General features: G+C 43.8%; 1 protein-coding gene across 1 annotated transcript in view; it reads right to left on the bottom strand.

Annotated features, from left to right (window-relative positions):
- The window catches only part of LOC306923879 (voltage-dependent calcium channel subunit alpha-2/delta-4-like), a gene marked incomplete at both ends in the record, with an annotated part of 44,782 nt that extends 24,418 nt beyond the window's left edge, over positions 1–20,364 (bottom strand). Inside the window, 4 exons of the mRNA XM_079502223.1 lie at positions 12,595–12,657; positions 15,765–15,809; positions 17,761–17,775; positions 20,317–20,364. Coding sequence (XP_079358349.1) covers positions 12,595–12,657; positions 15,765–15,809; positions 17,761–17,775; positions 20,317–20,364 — 171 coding nt within the window. The remainder of the gene's footprint in view (positions 1–12,594; positions 12,658–15,764; positions 15,810–17,760; positions 17,776–20,316) is intronic.
- Between the last annotated feature and the right edge of the window lie 1,269 nt (positions 20,365–21,633).

Genomic DNA, 21,633 nt, shown 5'->3' with positions numbered 1-21,633 from the left:
CCCCCCCCCCCCCTTCAGCTTTCAGGAAGAAACCAAAAATACACAGGGAAGACATAACCACACTGGGGGTCTATTAGAGTAATATTAACGCCATAGTAGACTGGAACTCACCTATTATATGCTTTCTATGGCATAGGCAGCTCCCCCGGCAGGATCCGCCGGGAGAAACTAGACACGAATTAATTAGAGCCACAGAGAGAGAGAGGAGTGTGTGTGTGTGTGTGTGTGTGTGTGTGTGTGTGTGTGTGTGTGTGTGTGTGTGTGTGTGTGTGTGCGCGCGTGCGTGTCTGCGTCTATTTAACAAAGGTGCAGACGATCAGAAATCAGCAGAGAGAGACCGACGTTTGCGCTACTGTATGCCAAATTGAAGTGGACTCGGCCCCAGACTTTTTTTTCCCCGAGGCTAACTCCATAGAAACATACAACACAGAAAAAGTATAAAAATCACGGCACTCCATCTTTAAATTGTCACGTCACTGTCATCTGGGGATCCCACCAAAGTCATGTCCTGACCCACTGTTCTCATCTGTGATTCTGGGGATCCCACCAAAGTCATGTCCTGACCCACTGTTCTCATCTGTGATTCTGGGGATCCCACCAAAGTCATGTCCTGACCCACTGTTCTCATCTGTGATTCTGGGGATCCCACCAAAGTCATGTCCTGACCCACTGTTCTCATCTGTGATTCTGGGGATCCCACCAAAGTCATGTCCTGACCCACTGTTCTCATCTGTGATTCTGGGGATCCCACCAAAGTCATGTCCTGACCCACTGTTCTCATCTGTGATTCTGGGGATCCCACCAAAGTCATGTCCTGACCCACTGTTCTCATCTGTGATTCTGGGGATCCCACCAAAGTCATGTCCTGACCCACTGTTCTCATCTGTGATTCTGGGGATCCCACCAAAGTCATGTCCTGACCCACTGTTCTCATCTGTGATTCTGGGGATCCCACCAAAGTCATGTCCTGACCCACTGTTCTCATCTGTGATTCTGGGGATCCCACCAAAGTCATGTCCTGACCCACTGTTCTCATCTGTGATTCTGGGGATCCCACCAAAGTCATGTCCTGACCCACTGTTCTCATCTGTGATTCTGGGGATCCCACCAAAGTCATGTCCTGACCCACTGTTCTCATCTGTGATTCTGGGGATCCCACCAAAGTCATGTCCTGACCCACTGTTCTCATCTGTGATTCTGGGGATCCCACCAAAGTCATGTCCTGACCCACTGTTCTCATCTGGGGATCCCACCAAAGTCATGTCCTGACCCACTGTTCTCATCTGTGATTCTGGGGATCCCACCAAAGTCATGTCCTGACCCACTGTTCTCATCTGTGATTCTGGGGATCCCACCAAAGTCATGTCCTGACCCACTGTTCTCATCTGGGGATCCCACCAAAGTCATGTCCTGACCCACTGTTCTCATCTGGGGATCCCACCAAAGTCATGTCCTGACCCACTGTTCTCATCTGTGATTCTGGGGATCCCACCAAAGTCATGTCCTGACCCACTGTTCTCATCTGTGATTCTGGGGATCCCACCAAAGTCATGTCCTGACCCACTGTTCTCATCTGTGATTCTGGGGATCCCACCAAAGTCATGTCCTGACCCACTGTTCTCATCTGGGGATCCCACCAAAGTCATGTCCTGACCCACTGTTCTCATCTGTGATTCTGGGGATCCCACCAAAGTCATGTCCTGACCCACTGTTCTCATCTGTGATTCCTGAAACAGCATGAAAGGAGTCCCCCCACACTAGCGCTGTGTTTCCTAAACTATTTCATTTATTTATTAGACCCTCCAGACAAAATGTGTGATTGTGATTGCATAATTTACCGCATAATCAGTCAAATGGAGCAGATTATGCAGGGGTAAATCTTTTTCAAAAAGGGCACATATTAATCACACAAACTTCCCACATATTTCCCACATAAGCCCAGCATATTTCATCGCAAATTCAAGGATTCTAGCCCGCATAATCAAGAATTTTTGCCCGCATAATCAAGGAGTTTTTGGAGGGTCTAATTTATATTTTTTTATCCCATGATTTTGTACCCCATTTTTTCACCTGGTGCCAATTGCCTAAGCTGTAAACCAGGGGAGAGCCCCAAACTGAGCTCATCCTTCCTTCAATGCATGAGTGAGCAGGCCGTTTCTTATCACCTGACAGGAGGGAGTTTCCCCGGTAGGACGTATAGCTCGTAGAGGGAGTTCACGCGTTACTCCAACCTGTTCCTTAACACTAGCATGTCTGAGAAGTCATTTTGACTGTTTTGAAGATTTGAAGATTTTGAAGTTTATTATCTTTCAGGCATGGGGGAGGCAGTATAGAGCGTCGCAGTCCCGCCCCCTGTCATGACGACGCCAGGCCCAGGAAGAAAAACAACAAAAAAGTGTTGTAACCTGCCGTTTTTCTTCTTCTTTCTAATTCTTTTTTTGGCCCAAAAATGGTGTTTGTTGTCATGATTTGCCACGACAAGAGTTGGCTTTGTACGACGCGTAAAAGGTCTTTAAATAAATACATTTTGAAAAGTCTATGAGGAAAATTAACGGAGAATCATTTCCTGGGCCCTGGTAGGGGGCGGGACTGCGAGCGTCGCAGTCCCGCCTCCTACCCTGGACCAGGAAATGAAACCCAATTACGAAGAAAAAAACGGCAGGTTACAAAACTTTTTTTGTTGTTTTTCTTCTTTGTAATTATTTGTTTGGTCCAAAATATTGTTTGTGTTGTCATGAGTTGTCACGACTCGAGTTGGCTTTGTCCGCGGCGTAACCGTCTTTAAATAAATACTTTAAGAAATGTCTATGAGAATAATGCATTGGGTTTCATTTCCTGGTCCAGGGTAGGAGGCGGGACTGCGACGCTCTATAGAGACCAGGATTACTGCGTGTGTTTTGTGAGGGTATACCTACCCGAGGGGACACGGGGAGAACACCACACAGAGAGGCCCTTTCGCCAACCCCACCTATATGGTATGAGCACTGATGACGCACGCGGAGGAGAGCACACCGGGATGGTTACCAGGCTAGATAAAAGCATCAGCTGAATGCTTCAAATGTAAGCGTTGATGGATCAACGGGACGAGCTGTGACCGCCCGCTGAAGCACTTTAACATAAAGGAGTTAATGAGTGAGTTGGTAGGCTAGGCTTGGCCAGAATCCCTTGTAATAATGGCTCTTAATGGGCCATGGTAATCTGCCCTTATGGCTGATGGCTGCTAACCTATAACGTAAAAGCAACACCACAGCCTTGACCCATTTTGGGCGGGAACCCCTTTTGGTGTTTTAAGCATTCTGTTATATTTTAGATCTACAAGCTCATAGCGCGCCACCGAGTGGCGCGCTACGAGCTTGTAGGTCTGCTATTTTTGAAAAGTCGTGAAAATGTGGTGCAAATCTTTGAATATATATTTCAGAGCGAACATTTTTAACTAAAATATTGGCTTCTGGGGGGGGGGGGGTCCCTGGAACTACATATTTTGAGATGGGGGTCCGTGGCCCAATAGAGATAATTCTGGGGGTCTTTGACATGAAAAAGGTTGAGCACCACGGACATAGAAACATGGGTTTTTCAGAAAAATGTTTTGTTTTTAATCGACCTCAGTCCAAAATGGGTTAAGTGGAGATAGATTGTATAGTCCTCCTTAGTCCTTTGAATTAATGTACACGCAGCATGCATACGGTTGGATTTTCTGGGGGGGGGGGGGGGGGGGGGGTGGGTCCTGACCCACTGTTCTGGGTCCTGACCCACTGTTCTCATCTGTGATTCTGGGGATCCCACCAAAGTCATGTCCTGACCCACTGTTCTCATCTGTGATTCTGGGGATCCCACCAAAGGCATGTCCTGACCCACTGTTCTCATCTGTGATTCTGGGGATCCCACCAAAGGCATGTCCTGACCCACTGTTCTCATCTGTGATTCTGGGGATCCCACCAAAGGCATGTCCTGACCCACTGTTCTCATCTGTGATTCTGGGGATCCCACCAAAGTCATGTCCTGACCCACTGTTCTCATCTGTGATTCTGGGGATCCCACCAAAGTCATGTCCTGACCCACTGTTCTCATCTGTGATTCTGGGGATCCCACCAAAGTCATGTCCTGACCCACTGTTCTCATCTGTGATTCTGGGGATCCCACCAAAGTCATGTCCTGACCCACTGTTCTCATCTGTGATTCTGGGGATCCCACCAAAGTCATGTCCTGACCCACTGTTCTCATCTGTGATTCTGGGGATCCCACCAAAGTCATGTCCTGACCCACTGTTCTCATCTGTGATTCTGGGGATCCCACCAAAGTCATGTCCTGACCCACTGTTCTCATCTGTGATTCTGGGGATCCCACCAAAGTCATGTCCTGACCCACTGTTCTCATCTGTGATTCTGGGGATCCCACCAAAGTCATGTCCTGACCCACTGTTCTCATCTGTGATTCTGGGGATCCCACCAAAGTCATGTCCTGACCCACTGTTCTCATCTGTGATTCTGGGGATCCCACCAAAGTCATGTCCTGACCCACTGTTCTCATCTGTGATTCTGGGGATCCCACCAAAGTCATGTCCTGACCCACTGTTCTCATCTGTGATTCTGGGGATCCCACCAAAGTCATGTCCTGACCCACTGTTCTCATCTGTGATTCTGGGGATCCCACCAAAGTCATGTCCTGACCCACTGTTCTCATCTGTGATTCTGGGGATCCCACCAAAGTCATGTCCTGACCCACTGTTCTCATCTGTGATTCTGGGGATCCCACCAAAGTCATGTCCTGACCCACTGTTCTCATCTGTGATTCTGGGGATCCCACCAAAGTCATGTCCTGACCCACTGTTCTCATCTGTGATTCCTGAAACAGCATGAAAGGAGTCCCCCCACACTAGTGCTGTGTTTCCTAAACTATTTCATTTATTTATTAGACCCTCCAGAAAAATGTGTGATTGTGATTGCATAATTTACCGCATAATCAGTCAAATGGAGCAGATTATGCAGGGGTAAATCTTTTTCAAAAAGGGCATATATTAATCACACAAACTTCCCACATATTTCCCACATAAGCCCAGCATATTTCATCGCAAATTCAAGGATTCTAGCCCGCATAATCAAGAATTTTTGCCCGCATAATCAAGGATTTTTTGGAGGGTCTAATTTATATATTTTTATCCCATGATTTTGTACCCCATTTTTTCACCTGGTGCCAATTGCCTAAGCTGTAAACCAGGGGAGAGCCCCAAACTGAGCTCATCCTTCCTTCAATGCATGAGTGAGCAGGCCGTTTCTTATCACCTGACAGGAGGGAGTTTCCCCGGTAGGACGTATAGCTCGTAGAGGGAGTTCACGCGTTACTCCAACCTGTTCCTTAACACTAGCATGTCTGAGAAGTCATTTTGACAGTTTTTTTAAGATTTTGAAGTTTATTATCTTTGCCCATGAAGCTTTCAGAAGGTTCCCCTTCCATGACCATCATCATCCATCACCATTCTATCATCTCAAAAATGTTCCCCTCCTTCAGGCATGGGGGAGGCAGTATAGAGCGTCGCAGTCCCGCCCCCTGTCATGACGACGCCAGGCCCAGGAAATGATTCCCAGTGCATTTTTCCCATAGACATTTCAAAAAGTATTTATTTAAAGACGGTTACGCTGCGGACAAAGCCAACTCGAGTCGTGACAAATCATGACAATAAACACAATATTACAAACAATAATAAATAATTACAAATAATTACAAAGAAGAAAAACAACAAAAAAGTGTTGTAACCTGCTGTTTTTCTTCTTCTTTCTAATTATTTTTTTGGCCCAAAAATGGTGTTTGCGTAAAAGGTCTTTAAATAAAAACATTTTGAAAAGTCTATGAGGAAAATGAACGGAGAATCATTTCCTGGGCCCTGGTAGGGGGCGGGACTGCGACTCTCTATAGAGACCAGGATTACTGCGTGTGTTTTGTGAGGGTATACCTACCTGAGGGGACACGGGGAGAACACCACACAGAGAGGCCCTTTCGCCAACCCCACCTATATGGTATGAGCACTGATGATGCACACGGAGGAGAGCACACCGGGATGGTTACCAGGCTAGATAAAAGCATCAGCTGAATGCTTCAAATGTAAGCGTTGATGGATCAACGGGACGAGCTGTGACCGCCAGCTGAAGCACTTTAACATAAAGGAGTCAATGAGTAAGTTGGTAGGCTAGGCTTGGCCAGAATCCCTTGTAATAATGGCTCTTAATGGGCCATGGTAATCTGCCCTTATGGCTGATGGCTGCTAACCTATAACGTAAAAGCAACACCACAGCCTTGACCCATTTTGGGCGGGAACCCCTTTTGGTGTTTTAAGCATTCTGTTCTACTTTAGCTATTGAAAAATAGCAGATCTACAAGCTCATAGCGCACCACCGAGTGGCGCGCTACGAGCTTGTAGATCTGCTATTTTTGAAAAGTCATTAAAATGTGGCGCAAATCTTTGAATATATATTTCAGAGCGAACCTTTTTAACTAAAATATTGGCTTCTGGGGGGGGGGAACTACATATTTTGAGATGGGGGTCCGTGGCCCAATAGAGATAATTCTGGGGGTCTTTGACATGAAAAAGGTTGAGCACCACGGACATATAGAAACATGGGTTTTTCAGAAAAATGTTTTGTTTTTAATCGACCTCAGTCCAAAATGGGTTAAGTGGAGATAGATTGTATAGTACTCCTTAGTCCTTTGAATTAAATGTACACGCAGCATGCATACGGTTGGATTTTCTGTGGGGGGGGGGGATTTGGTCATTCATTTTTTATCACCGTTTAATCCCTGCTTCTGACATACATGACATACATGTGCATTTCCTTTAGGGGAATGTAGCCAAGTCTGATAAGCAATAAACAATTCAATTAATGTAATTAATTGAATAATATGTCAACCACATTAACCCATGTGTCCCTCCCTATTTTTGGCAAAATCTTTTGAAAAGTTTCACTTTATGTTTTCTTTATATAAAAATAAATAAATAAACAGAGAAAGTATGGCAGATCCACACGCTTGTGGATGGGCTATTTTCACAATTTGTCATATTGATAATTGTGATTAATGTCTCCAGCTGTTGTTATTTATTTTCTGTTGTGTGTCCAAACTGTCCATCCATGGAAAACATTTACACACACATCAAATGCAGCACACACACACACACACATAGTGAGAGCTGCTTGTTACACTCGCGTGGTTCGTTCCTAATCCATCTTCAAGATGACACACACACACACACACACACACACACACACACACACACACACACACACACACACACACACACACACACACACACACACACACACACACACACACACACACACACACACACACACACACACACACACACACACACACACACACACACACAGGTGGGGGCATGAGCCTGCAGTCTTCACTAATGCGGCCGGCAGGGATTAGAAGCAACAATGTGCGGGCTGTCCAGATGTTGTTGATGATATACCCTTATATGAGACCCCAGTGGTGTGGCTGACTGTGACCATGCAGGGCCACCATGCCTTCTGTCACTCTGTCAATGACACACAGCACGTGTCGTGACCTCCCCATGAGGCCAGTTGCATTAGGAGGGAAAAAAACAATACTCATGGAGTGGGTATTGCAATGTAACAGACATGAACCCATTTAGACCTGAGGACGATTCAACAAATGCCTTCTAAATCGTGACAGTTTTCTGAGAAACCTCATGTTTCTATGTGTCAGTCGTTCTCAAACATTTTCATGTCAAGGACCCCCAGAATTATATGTAATTGGCCCCGGACCCCAATCTCAAAATATGTTGTTCCAGGGACCCCCCAGAAGTAAAAATGTGAGTTAAAAACGTTGGCTGTGAAAGAATATATATCCAAAGATTTGCGCCTCATTTTTACGATAAAAAAGCAGATCTACAAGCTTGTAGCGCAGCACTTGGTGCCGCGCTTTGAGCTTGTAGATCTGCTATTTTTCAATAGCTAAAGTATAACACAAGGCTTTAAAAACCCAGAAGCATCACACAAATTACAGCATCGCTCAAAAGTCTTGGAGCGATCTTCCTGTCAGTCTCTCTCTGCGAGGCAGGTTTGTCACCTGTGTGACGGTGACACCCTGTCACCCATCACCACACACTTCACCAAGTACCATGGAATATAATAATCATACATCAGCTGCATTTACTGTGATTCATTTGTGACATTTCAGACTTGCGGAACGCAGAGAATCAGGCTGGATCCCAGGCTAATTATTAAGCTCATGAATCCAACTCATTCCCCTGCAGTCCCCGCACAAATTAGGCAACCTTTGACACCGGTGCCAACATCGGCACAAACTATAGGATCACTGGCATAAGTGAGAGGGAGAGGTTTAAAATAAACAATTTAAAAAAAACATTTGTCAAATAAACAAAGTCCTTCACATTTATATGTAAATGACATCCTGCACATAATTCTACATTCATTAAAACTCTTAACTCTGACTGTGGGAGGGAGTCTGGGAGATAGGTACGTTATTGCTCCTAATATAATGGTCTAATGACCATTATGACAATAATAATAATGAATTGCATATTTATAACGCTTTTCTATGCACTACGTGCTTACTCAAAGCACTCACAGTGGTTCATTCATTGGGACAACAATGTGAAAGAAATTATTTAAAAAGGAAGGGAAAAAGTTATATTCGTGGACAATCGAAAATATGTTTGATTTTTTAATGTGGTATCATTAAATGCTTTGGCCATGTCTCGCGACCCCCGCCCTGCCCCCCTCCCCACCCCCAATACAAATTGACTGCTACAATAACCTTAATTATAGCGAGAATACATCATAAATAAATACTGAAACCAGATATAATCATTAAGGAAAGTTTATGCATGCACTATGTGTACTATGTAAACTCTTAATTAACCATTATCCAACCCTTCAGTTGCGGGGAAAAAAAGAAAGAAAATATTTTTTTGTATTTATACATTTTTTTTGTGGGGGGGGGTGAACCCCCCAAAATAATTTGGCGACCCCCTGGGGGGTCGTGACCCATGGGTTGAGAACCCCTGATCTAGAAAATAAAAACATGGCACTTCATACGAGCTTGTAGGTCTGCTATTTTTCAATAGCTAAAGTATAACATAATGCTTAAAACACCAAAAGGGGTTCCCGCCACAGAATGGATTAAAGTCCTGTAAGCCTGGGACAAAGCCAACTCGGCTCCTGACAAGTCATGACAATAAACACAATTATTTGGGCCGAACAAATTAGAAAGAAGAAACAAAAACAAAAACAAAGTGTTGTTCCCTCATGCCCTTTTTTTCTTCTTTCTAATTATTTGTTCGGCCGTGTTCGTCTTTGTCCATGGCTTAAAGGACCACTTCACCACTTTTCAACCTATCTTCATATAATTGGTACTCACTAATGATATAATACCTCTTCATATGACCACCGGGTGTGATATGAGGTGATTAGCGGTGATTTTGTGCACCTGCACCATGTCACCACTCCTTTAAAAGGAACCTACATTCAGTCACACTACACACTGATGAAGGCTGGATAGCCGAAACGTTTGTCCTTATTTGTTCAAATATGAAATAAACTATTTGAACTGAAGTCTTGGTGTGTGCGACCTACTACCGTTATTTTGACATGATATAATACCACAATTATTTTCTACTCGGCCTGTGTCTCATAGGAGGGCTGTGGTAAAAAAAAACATTTAGATTTGTATTAAACAACCGACTGATTGCGACGACATGTGTACACGTCCTAGCGCTTTTTCATATATATATATATGTGACCAGGTCTAGCAAAATGGTCCTCATCTCGCCTATAATGAAAAGGCAGAAAATCTAAAATAAACTTGATTTTTATTTTTTTGTGATTTTCGTTTTTTTTCATATTAACACAGCTTGAATGTTGAAGGAGGTTTTCATTCCAACATATTATTGATTTGGGCAAATTAAATGTATACATTTATAAGTCAAAGGGGATTTTCTCAGCTTTGGGTAAAACAGCACAATCACTGAAAAATTACTCTGGTCGAGATGAGGGCCTATTTGCCAAACCCGGTCACATATATATATATATATATATATATATATATATATATATATATATATATACATATATATATATATATATGTTTTTGGGTTGGCCTATTCTTCTGCAATGTACTCCTTGCTTCTCGCACATGTGCGCTCCCGTTCACTTCCCTGTTTAGCGCTCAGAAAGAAAGGCTCACCGCGCGTAATCTAGGGAGCTCTCCGTGGTTTTGACCAGATGGCTATACTTCTGTCTTCATTTCTGACTTCAACATGCCTCTCGCCCGGAAAATTAACGCTTCTAGAGAGACTTTATCGCAATTATCGTAAGGTAAGCAAGCAACATTATGCCTCCCGGTTTTTGTACGGAACGGAAGCCCCCCGGCTTTCAGAGTAAAAGCTGCCATATCTGCCCGGCACCCCGAGCTTCTATTTTGAAAAAAATCCCGGCGCTGATTGTGTTAAAGGTCTTTAAATAAATACTTTCTGAAACGTCTATGGGAAAAAAATAATGGGAAATTCTCTTCCGGGCTGCTCGCCAGGGGCGGGACTGCGACGCTCTATATACTTTGTCATACAATGAAAATTGCAGGTCTACAAGCTCAAAGCCGGTTGCGATGTGACGCAACGTGAGCTTGTAGCTCTATATTTGTATATAATATTGAAAATTCTTCATTGGCATTTTTTGGAAAATGTCCACCTGACATGCCCCAAAAATGGCATGGCATGTATGCCATGGCATGCCATGGCAGTTCGACAACAACTTCACTTCATCATTAACCTTTCAGTAAGACATTTATAATGCATTATAATACACGTTTAAGGCTTCGTAACACTTGTTATAAATGTTTACAGTTATGCACAACAACATACAGAACATCATAACAAGGTTTATGAAGTATTATAAGCGCCTTATAAGCACATCACAGTGCATTATGCAATGTTGCTGTGGCCTCTGTCCTACTGCCACCTACTGTCCATTTATTATATTACACAGTGGGTGAAAAAAACACACCCCTTAAGGCTAAACCCCACCCATCAGAGGTGTAGCTACCAGAGGTACTTTTGGCCTGAAAGACATTGATGGGTACCTCTAGGTGTCAGCCCGGAAGAGACCAAGGGTATGGGACTGTAAATGCACTTACAGTATAATGTAATTTTCACACTTTCATTAACGACAGTCAGAGTGATCTACACAGAGCCCCATGTAGAATACTGTGAGCCACACAGCTGAACACTGTACCAAATGATGAATGGTGGTGGGGCGACGACCAGCACAACCATATATTTCCCCGCAGGCCTTGAGCTGAATCGCATTCGCACCAGAACCTTCTCTCTCTCCTGCATTTCTGCTATACCCTGTAATCCCATCAACCTTCCTGCTGTCCCAAAACTGCAAAAGACTGCATTTTAACCCATTTAGACCTGAGGACCTGATTCTACAAAATGTCTTCTAAATCATGACGGTTTTCTGTCAGTGGTTCTCAAACTATTTCATGTCAAGGACCCCAAAAATTATATGTATTTGGCCTCCGACCCCAATCTGAAAATATGTTGTTCCAGGGGACCCTCCCAGAAGTAAAGATTTTAGTTAAAAATGTTCGCTCTGAAAGAATATATATTCTAAATTTGCGCCACATTTTTAAGATTTTTCAAAAATAGCAGACATATGAGCTTGTAGATCTGCTATTTTTTCAATAGCAAAAAAAGTATACCATAATATGCTTAAAACACCAAAAGGGGTTCCCGACCAGAATGGGTTAAGAGGCTTTGGACCATACCCACACTCACACTATAGCGAAAATGACAAAGCACCCAGAGTGGTTGTTTTGCCAATTAGCGTACGTGCTACATAGACAAACTAATGCTTAACCCATTTAGACCTGATGACGCATGTGTGTCATATTATAGCTTTAAACCCATTTTGGGCGGGAACCCCTTTTGGTGTTTTAACTAAGCATTATGTTATACTTTAGCTATTGAAAAATAGCAGATCTACAAGCTCATAGCGCGCCACCGAGTGGCGCGCTATGAACTTGTAGGTCTGCTATTTTTGAAAAATCGTAAAAATGCGGCACAAATCTTTGAATATTATATTCTTTCAGAGTGAATGTTTTTTTTATTTCGACGTCAGGCCTGAATGGGTTAATTCGTTGCGACGGGTGTCGTTGTTATAAATCAGGCTGAACCAATTCCACTCCAGTTCATTAACTGTGTCACATCACTATCTGCTTTTGCTAACTTATTCAACCTTCAGCATAATAGTCGTCTCTGTAAGGTGGAAACCTCATAGTGTCCCAAACTGTTGTTGTATTTTGTATCTATAAGCTGATGACCCGTGAAGGTCTAACAAACCGAAACGTTGTTAAATTCCCACGAAATGTTCTTTCTTGCATTTGAAGACAAAGTGTGCAGGTGTTTGTTTTTCTTGGGGCCCTTGTCTGGTTTTCTCCCATGCACCCGTCGCCTTTGTAGGTGTGCAAAGGACTTGCTCTTTACTAACAATAAGCCACAAATTAATACAATTTGTATTAAAACAAAACATATTCAAAGGTTGTAACACTTACGTCTCTCCTTTCTTTGGACAGCAGGATGAAGCCGTTACTGTCCACCAAGTAGCAGTTGAGATCCTGGAGACAAATGAATATGGTAAATATACTAAATAATATGCCCAATGAACACTAGTCTTGTTTAGTTTTTTTCATAATCGTCATCATTTCCAAGTTAAAAATGTTCATATATTTAAAAAAGAAGATCTCAAATATAGTGGAAAAAGCAGCTCTACAAGCTCAAAACGCGTCACAGCGCGACACGTTTTGAGCACGTTTTGAGCACGTTTTGAGCTTCTTCCACAGGCTATTTCCACTATATTAATGTTTATTTTTAAGAATAAAGTCATTAAATATGTGTTATTGTCATATCTGCCCTGTGCAACCTTTGTTTACGAAGACTGACAGCTAAACAGATGCATTCATAATGTTCCAAACAATGTTATAATGACAGAAACACAATTAAAGTGTTAATCGCAATTATTTGTGTGACAATTAATCCACTAATATCACTTCTCTTGTCTTTTAGATATTGAAGACCTGCATGACTTACAGTACACTGTCACAGTTTTGTTTTTTGCTTTAGTGATGCCCTGACCCTGATAAATGTTGTAATCTTGCATTATGGGATTGCATACACCTTTTTTGAGTGGTGTAAACCACTCCTACAACTGGCTTTGTTGTGCAGAAAAAATGAGCATGGTTGCTATGTTCACCCTGTTCACCCGGGTGTGATTTCATACAACTGGCTTTGTTTGTGCAGAAAAAATGAGCATGGTTGCTATGTTCACCCTGTTCACCCGGGTGTGATTTCATTACGTCAGACATGATTTCATTACGTCAGACAGGCTAAGACCTTACATCACTCAGTTCACACGGGGGTGATTATTTTTTATTTAGCGTGGGTCTATGGTTTTGAGGGGAGTGCACTTGTGGGTTCTGGTTATCTGTGCAGCCAATGACCTGCATCTCCATGACCTTCTCACTGTGGGGGTGTGGTCTATAAATGTTTGGTGGTTATTGTGCCCTGTATAGAGGGTATGCGCGTGACATCATCATCATACCCGGAAGTTATGCAGGAACGCATACTAAGTGGCAAAAAACTACTTTTCTGGCCTTGACAGCCCATACATCCAAACAGAAAAGTCCTATCTGACTGCATTAAACCACGTTAAGCGACATTAAACTCACTTTGCCAAGTCACTTTGCCACTTGATTTGCCACTCGATTTCCCATTCACTTTATGCATGTGGATTAGGGCATTCACTTCTAGTCATTTTTACTAGTTGACTAGTTGCCTAGTTTACTAGTTGTTAAACCACCTTTTATGTTTCAAAAAAAAAAAAAACGTTTTTTTTTTTTTAAATAATATTTGTACATTTAAAAACTGTGTACATTGGTGACTATAACTATAATCTACCTGATATTGAGGCCTACAAAATCGGTAAAACATATTTTTTTATCAACTAGTCGACTAGTACCAGCAAGGTCGACTAGTGGATTTACTAGTCGACTAGTAAACTAGTCGACTAGTTGCTTAATGCCCTAATGTGGATACCCTCTATTGCCTGTCCTGATGAAGGTCTAAGCGACCGAAACGTCGACCTATTAAAGAGCAATTTGTTTTGGCAAGTGTCTGACAGTGTGCGGGACCTCTTCTTTGTCTTTCAAGGATACCCTTTTCATTATGTGACAATTAATGGTCCGTTAAAATGTCATAATGGTGACAGCCCTAATGAACACAGTAAAGCAGAGGTCTTCATCGTGATTGATTGAGTTGTTGTGCAGGCAAACCATTGCCTAACAATTCTGATTTGCGCTGACTTGAGGGTCAGGGATGTTGTCCATATCTGGGCACATTCCACCACAGACAACCTGGACTTTATAGAATAGAACTAGAACTGCACTCTGTCGAGTGCCTACTTGCAAGCCATAAATGGCCTACTAGTGCGCAAGCAGAGCGCGCAAGTACTGTTGGCCGCTACGAACTTTCAAATCTCAACCTCTCTGTGAAATATTGGTTTCAATATTGAGTTATTAGGTCTAGCTATGTGCTAAGTTTACATAGAGGCATTACCTTTAAGCCACCCGACACTGAATGCTATATATGAATGCCTATATGTAATTTGTAAGTTGATGAGTAGTATACTGTGGTTACTTTATGTGGTTGTTTTATGATTTGAGAGTGACGTAATGAAGATATGTACCAATGCCAGGGTATAACTGGCTCTCGATGGTGACGTAATAAATAGTTAGGTAAACTTAGCTTAAGTTGTGGCAAATCTGCAAAAAAAATGCTTACCACTAGCTTTCTTCACAGATGTGTTCATAAAGGTGTCTACTATCACAGAAAAAAATGTTCCAACCCAACTCCCTTGGGAAACTTTGTGAAAGCTGCTGAAAGTTGGGGTACCATTATCAACCAATATAAGGCAAATAATTCCAAATTTCATTATACTTTAAGTAGCATGTGACATGTCAAACTAGGGGGTTTTCATGATGCTGAATCCATTCCAAGCATTAGTTTTGCACGAAAAACACTCCTTGGGCTAAATTCGGTCATAGCCACTTGCCCAAATGTGCCCAAATGTGCTGACCTCATCACATGTGTGATGATGGCTATGGGCATTTTTAGGCAAAGGAGTGTTTTTTGTGCAAAACTAATGCTTGCAATGGATTCAGCATCATGACCCCCTAGTCACATGCTACTTAAAGTATAATGAAATTTGGAATGTTTTGCCTTATATTGGTTGATAATGGTACCCCAACTTTCAGCAGCTTTCACAAAGTTTCCCAAGGGAGTTGGGTTGGAACAATTCTTTCTGTGATAGTAGACACCTTTATGAACACATCTGTGAAGAAATCTAGTGGTAAGCCTTTTTTTTTCCAGATTTTCCATAATTTAAGCTAAATGTCCCTTATTAAAAGGTAGGTTTCAGATTACATACATGTATTTATGCCTTGCTTTTCTTTGCTTTCTTTCTCCATTGCTCTGTAAAGCAAATCATGCAGCTACGGCATTCACATCGGAGCACCGGACAGACAACTTTACTTGCGCGCTCTGCTTGCACAAGTAATTACTGCAGTGTTATGCATGTAGTGTTGTTTGTCAAGGAGGAAGTCATCATGCATTTGTGTGGAAAAAAACGAATTAGACTATAAGGTGAGGCTGAACGTTGGATGCTTACATTGCTTTGACAGCTTAGAGGGCAGACACCTTCGATGGCAGTGCACTGCAGAGGGAGAGACAGAGAGAGAGAGAGAGAGAGAGAGAGAGAGAGAGAGAGAGAGAGAGAGAGAGATACACAGAGCATAGAGAGAGACACAGAGAGACAGACAGGAGAGGTCATTAGTCTTGGATTAAGATTCATGTACTCATGATGACTAGACATACTGCAGAATTTAAATGAATTCCTTCTGAATTTGATAAAGAGAGATGGAGGGTGGGGTGGGCAGAGAGAGAGAGAGAGAGAGAGAGAGAGAGAGAGAGAGAGAGAGAGAGACAGACAGACAGAGAGAGAGAGAAAGCATAAAATGAGTAGACAAGAAAAGAGCAGTGGACAGAGAGAGGAGAGAAGGGGGCAGTGGACAGAGAGAGGAGAGAAGGGGGCAGTGGACAGAGAGAGGAGAGAAGGGGAAGAGAAGGGGGCAGTGGACAGAGAGAGGAGAGAAGGGGAAGAGAAGGGGGCAGTGGACAGAGAGAGGAGAGAAGGGGAAGATAAGGGGGCAGTGGACAGAGAGAGGAGAGAATGGGAAGAGAAGGGGGCAGTGGACAGAGAGAGGAGAGAAGGGGAAGAGAAGGGGGCAGTGGACAGAGAGAGGAGAGAAGGGGGCAGTGGACAGAGAGAGGAGAGATAGGGGCAGTGGACAGAGAGAGGAGAGAGAAGGGGGCAGTGGACAGAGATAGGAGAGAAGGGGGCAGTGGACAGAGAGAGGAGAGAAGGGGGCAGTGGACAGAGAGAGGAGAGAAGGGGGCAGTGGACAGAGAGAGGAGAGAAGGGGGCAGTGGACAGAGAGAGGAGAGAAGGGGCAGTGGACAGAGAGAGGAGAGAAGGGGGCAGAGAGAGGAGAGAGGAGAGAAGGGGGCAGTGGACAGAGAGAGGAGAGAGAAGGGGGCAGTGGACAGAGAGAGGAGAGAGAAGGGGGCAGTGGACAGAGAGGAGAGAAGGGGGCAGTGGACAGAGAGAGGAGAGAAGGGGGCAGTGGACAGAGAGAGGAGAGAAGGGGGCAGTGGACAGAGAGAGGAGAGAAGGGGGCAGTGGACAGAGAGAGGAGAGAAGGGGGCAGTGGACTGAGAGAGGAGAGAAGGGGGCAGTGGACAGAGAGAGGAGAGAGAAGGGGGCAGTGGACAGAGAGAGGAGAGAGAAGGGGGCAGTGGACAGAGAGAGGAGAGAAGGGGGCAGTGGACAGAGAGAGGAGAGAAGGGGCAGTGGACAGAGAGAGGAGAGAAGGGGGCAGTGGACAGAGAGAGGAGAGAAGGGGGCAGTGGACAGAGAGAGGAGAGAAGGGGGCAGTGGACAGAGAGGGGGAGAGAAGGGGGCAGTGGACAGAGAGGGGGAGAGAAGGGGGCAGTGGACAGAGAGAGGAGAGAAGGGGGAAGTGGACAGAGAGAGGAGAGAAGGGGGCAGTGGACAGAGAGGGGGAGAGAAGGGGGCAGTGGACAGAGAGAGGAGAGAAGGGGGCAGTGGACAGAGAGGGGGAGAGAAGGGGGCAGTGGACAGAGAGAGGAGAGAAGGGGGCAGTGGACAGAGAGAGGAGAGAAGGGGGCAGTGGACAGAGAGGGGGAGAGAAGGGGGCAGTGGACAGAGAGAGGAGAGAAGGGGGCAGTGGACAGAGAGAGGAGAGAAGGGGGCAGTGGACAGAGAGAGGAGAGAAGGGGGCAGTGGACAGAGAGAGGAGAGAGAAGGGGGCAGTGGACAGAGAGAGGAGAGAAGGGGGCAGTGGACAGAGAGAGGAGAGAAGGGGGCAGTGGACCGAGAGAGGAGAGAAGGGGGCAGTGGACAGAGAGGGGGAGAGAAGGGGGCAGTGGACAGAGAGAGGAGAGAAGGGGGGCAGGATGGATAAGGAATAAATGAGTAGAGGGATGGTCAGAGTCAGTGAGTGGACAAGGTTAATGTTTGGTCTTAATACACAAGACCAAAGTGCTTTTGTAAAAAAAAGAAGAAGATTGTATGATCTACTTACATCTGTATCCTCAGGCTGGGAGCAAAACAGAAGGGAAAGAATAAAACGATTATAACAGATTCTGGTTATTTGTCTTATACTTTACATCAGTGGTTCTCAAACCTTTCAGGTCACCGCTTTGGCATGGGGGGGGGGGGGGGATCAACATATGGAATGAATTCTGTACTGGCCATATATGGAGTGTGTCTTGAGTGTATGAGGTCAGATCAACATATGGAATGTCAGAACAGGTCAGCTCCATATATGGAGATCTAAGGGTGGCAGCGGGGGCCAGTGTCTTGAGTGTACAGGGTTTGATGATGTCAGATGAGGTCAGATCAACATATGGAATGAATTCTGTATTGGCCATAATATATGCTGTATGGAGCGTGTCACGAGGTGTGACGGACTGACTGACAGGTTTTGCAGGTTTTCATAGTAAACTGCGACCTACAGTCGCAATAAAGCCGTTTTGAAAGAATTCAGTCAGATAACTCACAAATAGATTTAACCAATATTTGAATGAGAAACAAGTGTGCATATAATATTGTATCTTGGCGTTCGGCTCCGTTACATTTTTCTCCCTGCTCGGCACAATTAAACACCATCATTAAACATTATAAGAGCAGGGAGATAGATAGATATACAATAACAACCACCCCAGCCCACCGGTGGTGCTGGGGTGGCGTTGGGAGAAAACATCACATAACAACAACCAGGAACCATAAGCAGAAGGAAGGCAGGAAGAAAGCATGCAGTCTAGGTGAGCTTAAATAGGGTTAGTAATGGCGATCGAGTATATCTGACTGAACTAACTCCGCAAGCTATACGTATCATATACAGTAGCTGCAATCATTTGCAGTCACTTTTGGGACAATTAAGCAGCATTTTCCCCAAAACGAATGTATAAAAAAGTCCTCCAATATAAAACGTGTTTAAAGGTAGCAGCTCTGTTTATATGGTCTATGTTAGAAGTTAGAAGACAGATACATACAGTATTCTGTCTTCCATTGGGAGCGTGCAGGTCTGTGGCACCTTTCTCAATTGAAGTTAGAAGACAGATACATACAGTATCGTGTCTTCCATTGGGAGCGTGCAGGTCTGTGGCACCTTTCTCAATTGAAGTTAGAAGACAGATACATACAGTATTCTGTCTTCCATTGGGAGCGTGCAGGTCTGTGGCACCTTTCTCTATTGAAGTTAGAAGACAGATACATACAGTATCCTGTCTTCCATTGGGAGCGTGCAGGTCTGTGGCACCTTTCTCTATTGCAAGGCTGTGTTCACTGAGTTCATCTGTACCTCGTCAAGGCTTAGTTTTGGGTCATTCACCGTGCTCGGGTATTCTGCCCTTGTAGGCTACATTCTCTACTCAGGGCTAAATAGCATTCCATTTCGCTTTGGTTTTGGGTTGTCCGGTATGTCAGGTAGATTTATTTTTTGTTGAATGTGTTTTCTGTCTGGTAGTTGTGCTTGTGTTTGTGCACAGATTCCCTGAACCAGCTGACTAAGGGGGCATCCCTATGTGTTCTCTATGGTTGAGGGCTCGATTATGATTGTGTCTATGGGTTGCATTATTGTATGTGCTTATAAACTCTTCTTTGATAATGAGTGGGTATCGTCCCAATTACATTACAAAAGGTAATTATTGCTGTGCTTTAGTTCAATCATTAAGTTTGATTTATAAAATGTGGAAAATGTGTGGGGAAAAAGTGTGAATATTTTGATCTTGTTGTTCAAGCTCTGCTACATATTAAACCCTTGCTCAGCACATTAGAAGACCATTTCAGATCAGAGCGATACAGTATATCACCCCCCCCCCCAGTGGAAACAGAACCCACAGGGGAGGCAGGGTGCCCTATGCTGGCTGGCACTGAGACAGAGGAGGAGCGCATACTGTACCCAACCTTCAGTGACAACACATTGGTCAGCTGCATAATTGGCGCGCGCATGTACAGTACAGTAAATCTCTCTCGAGTGCATGCATCATGCCTGAACTAGCTTGCAAGCTATGCAGTACACATCATTTGAATAACAAAAATATGGATGTGAAAATGTATATCATCTTTTGAATGACGTCAAAGTCACATTAACCAATTCTATAATACCACTTATACTTTGTTGTAAGTCAAAAAAGCAAAAATAGCCAGTCTGACAAGCTCACGAATCTATCGCAAAGGTGGTGCATTGTGAGCTTGTATAGATCTGCTATTTCTGCAGATTGTTTGACTATTTTTAGCTTTCTGTGGAACGTCGTTTCAATATGCAATGGTGGAAAAAGTACTCAATTGTTTTACTTAAGTACAAGTACCAATACTGCAATTTAGAACTACTTCGTTACAAGTAAAAGTACGGAATTGAAAATGCACCTGAGTAAAAGTACAAAAGTATCGGCATCAAAATGTACTTAAAGTACTAAAAGTAAAAGTACTCATTGTGCAGAATGTGCCATTTCACAAGTTCAAAATGTGTACAAAATCTATTGAAAATAGCCGATCTACAAGCTCACAATGAGTCGCGTTGCGACACATTGTGAGCTTTTCAAATGGCCAAAATGTATAGGGTTGTGTGGGTTACCTGTTTGGCGATTGCCCAGAACCTCTTTTCTAGCAAGTCCAAGGTCATCTGCACCCCGATTGCTAAAATGAGAAGAAACACACGCACACGCACACGCACACACACACACACACACACACACACACACACACACACACACACACACACACACACACACACACACACACACACACACACACACGTTACTTGTATGCAGGTATATCGTTGTTTCCCAGCATCCTGATGCCTTGTGATGGCCACTATCTTTGAGTCTTTCTAAGTAGGGACACCAGAGTGAAAGTGGCTCAGGTTCAGTGTAACTCGAGGGTGTTGGTCTGGGAGAAGGAATGGGGACAGGAAATCAATCAGGCGTTTAGTTTGCCTCCATGCTGTTTCGGGCTCTCTGCTTTCGGTTTGCCGTTGATATGCAGAATGAAGGCTATACATAAACACTGCTGAACCTTTCTATGTAAGCCGAGAGACAGTGTAAACATATAGCATACAACAGGTAGTTCCCCCACTAAGCAATCTGATTGGTTCAAATAGGCTCTCTACACGTGCTCAAACGAGCATAACAGCACACCTAATCAAAATATAAAAATGAGATGTGCCTATAGGCTAACAGTTTGCATGGGAGGTTTGCAGACATAGTAGCTAAATCTATATGTTTTGTTTCTCCGTGTTCAGTTTTGGAAAAGTTGTCTATAGCGCACAGCCATCTCAATGTTGGGTATGTAAACAGGGACTCAGACCCCATGCATTTTCAGGATAACAGAGAGATACAGGTTTGTTATTTTGAGAGCGAAATGCCCCAATTTTATTTATTTTTTAATTTTCATGGTAACTTATACTGTTGTATAATCTCAAGGGTGCATGGTTTCATCGACAGCAGTGATGCTTGCGGAACTCGGATCTATACCTCGTTCCTGACCGCATCACTGTCGTGCCAAAAATAACGCCAACGCATACCGTCTTGTGTCATATTTCTGAGGTAGCTTTTGTTCCCCTAATGTAGTAACAAAATTGAGGGTTGGGAGTCGCGAGCGCCACAGAGGGCTTCTTCCAGTGACATTGTTACTTCACACAAAATGTCCCCAAAACCTCTAAGAGAAGAGGATCTGTACAAAAGGCCCTAATTGAAATGGACAATTAAGTCACATCCAGTGCAGGTGTGATTATTAGTAGGGATGTCCCGATACACTTTTTTCGCTTCCGATCCGATTCCGATACCTCAATTTCTGTGTTAGCCGATACCGATACCGAATACCGATACCAGTGTCGTGATTTCATGTTGTGTTTATAGCTATCTAGCTATATATCTCGTGTTGTGTTTATAGC

This window comes from Electrona antarctica, assembly GCF_951216825.1.
Source record: "Electrona antarctica genome assembly, chromosome: 5".
Taxonomy (NCBI): domain Eukaryota; kingdom Metazoa; phylum Chordata; class Actinopteri; order Myctophiformes; family Myctophidae; genus Electrona; species Electrona antarctica.
This window is presented reverse-complemented; position numbering and strand designations above follow the sequence as displayed.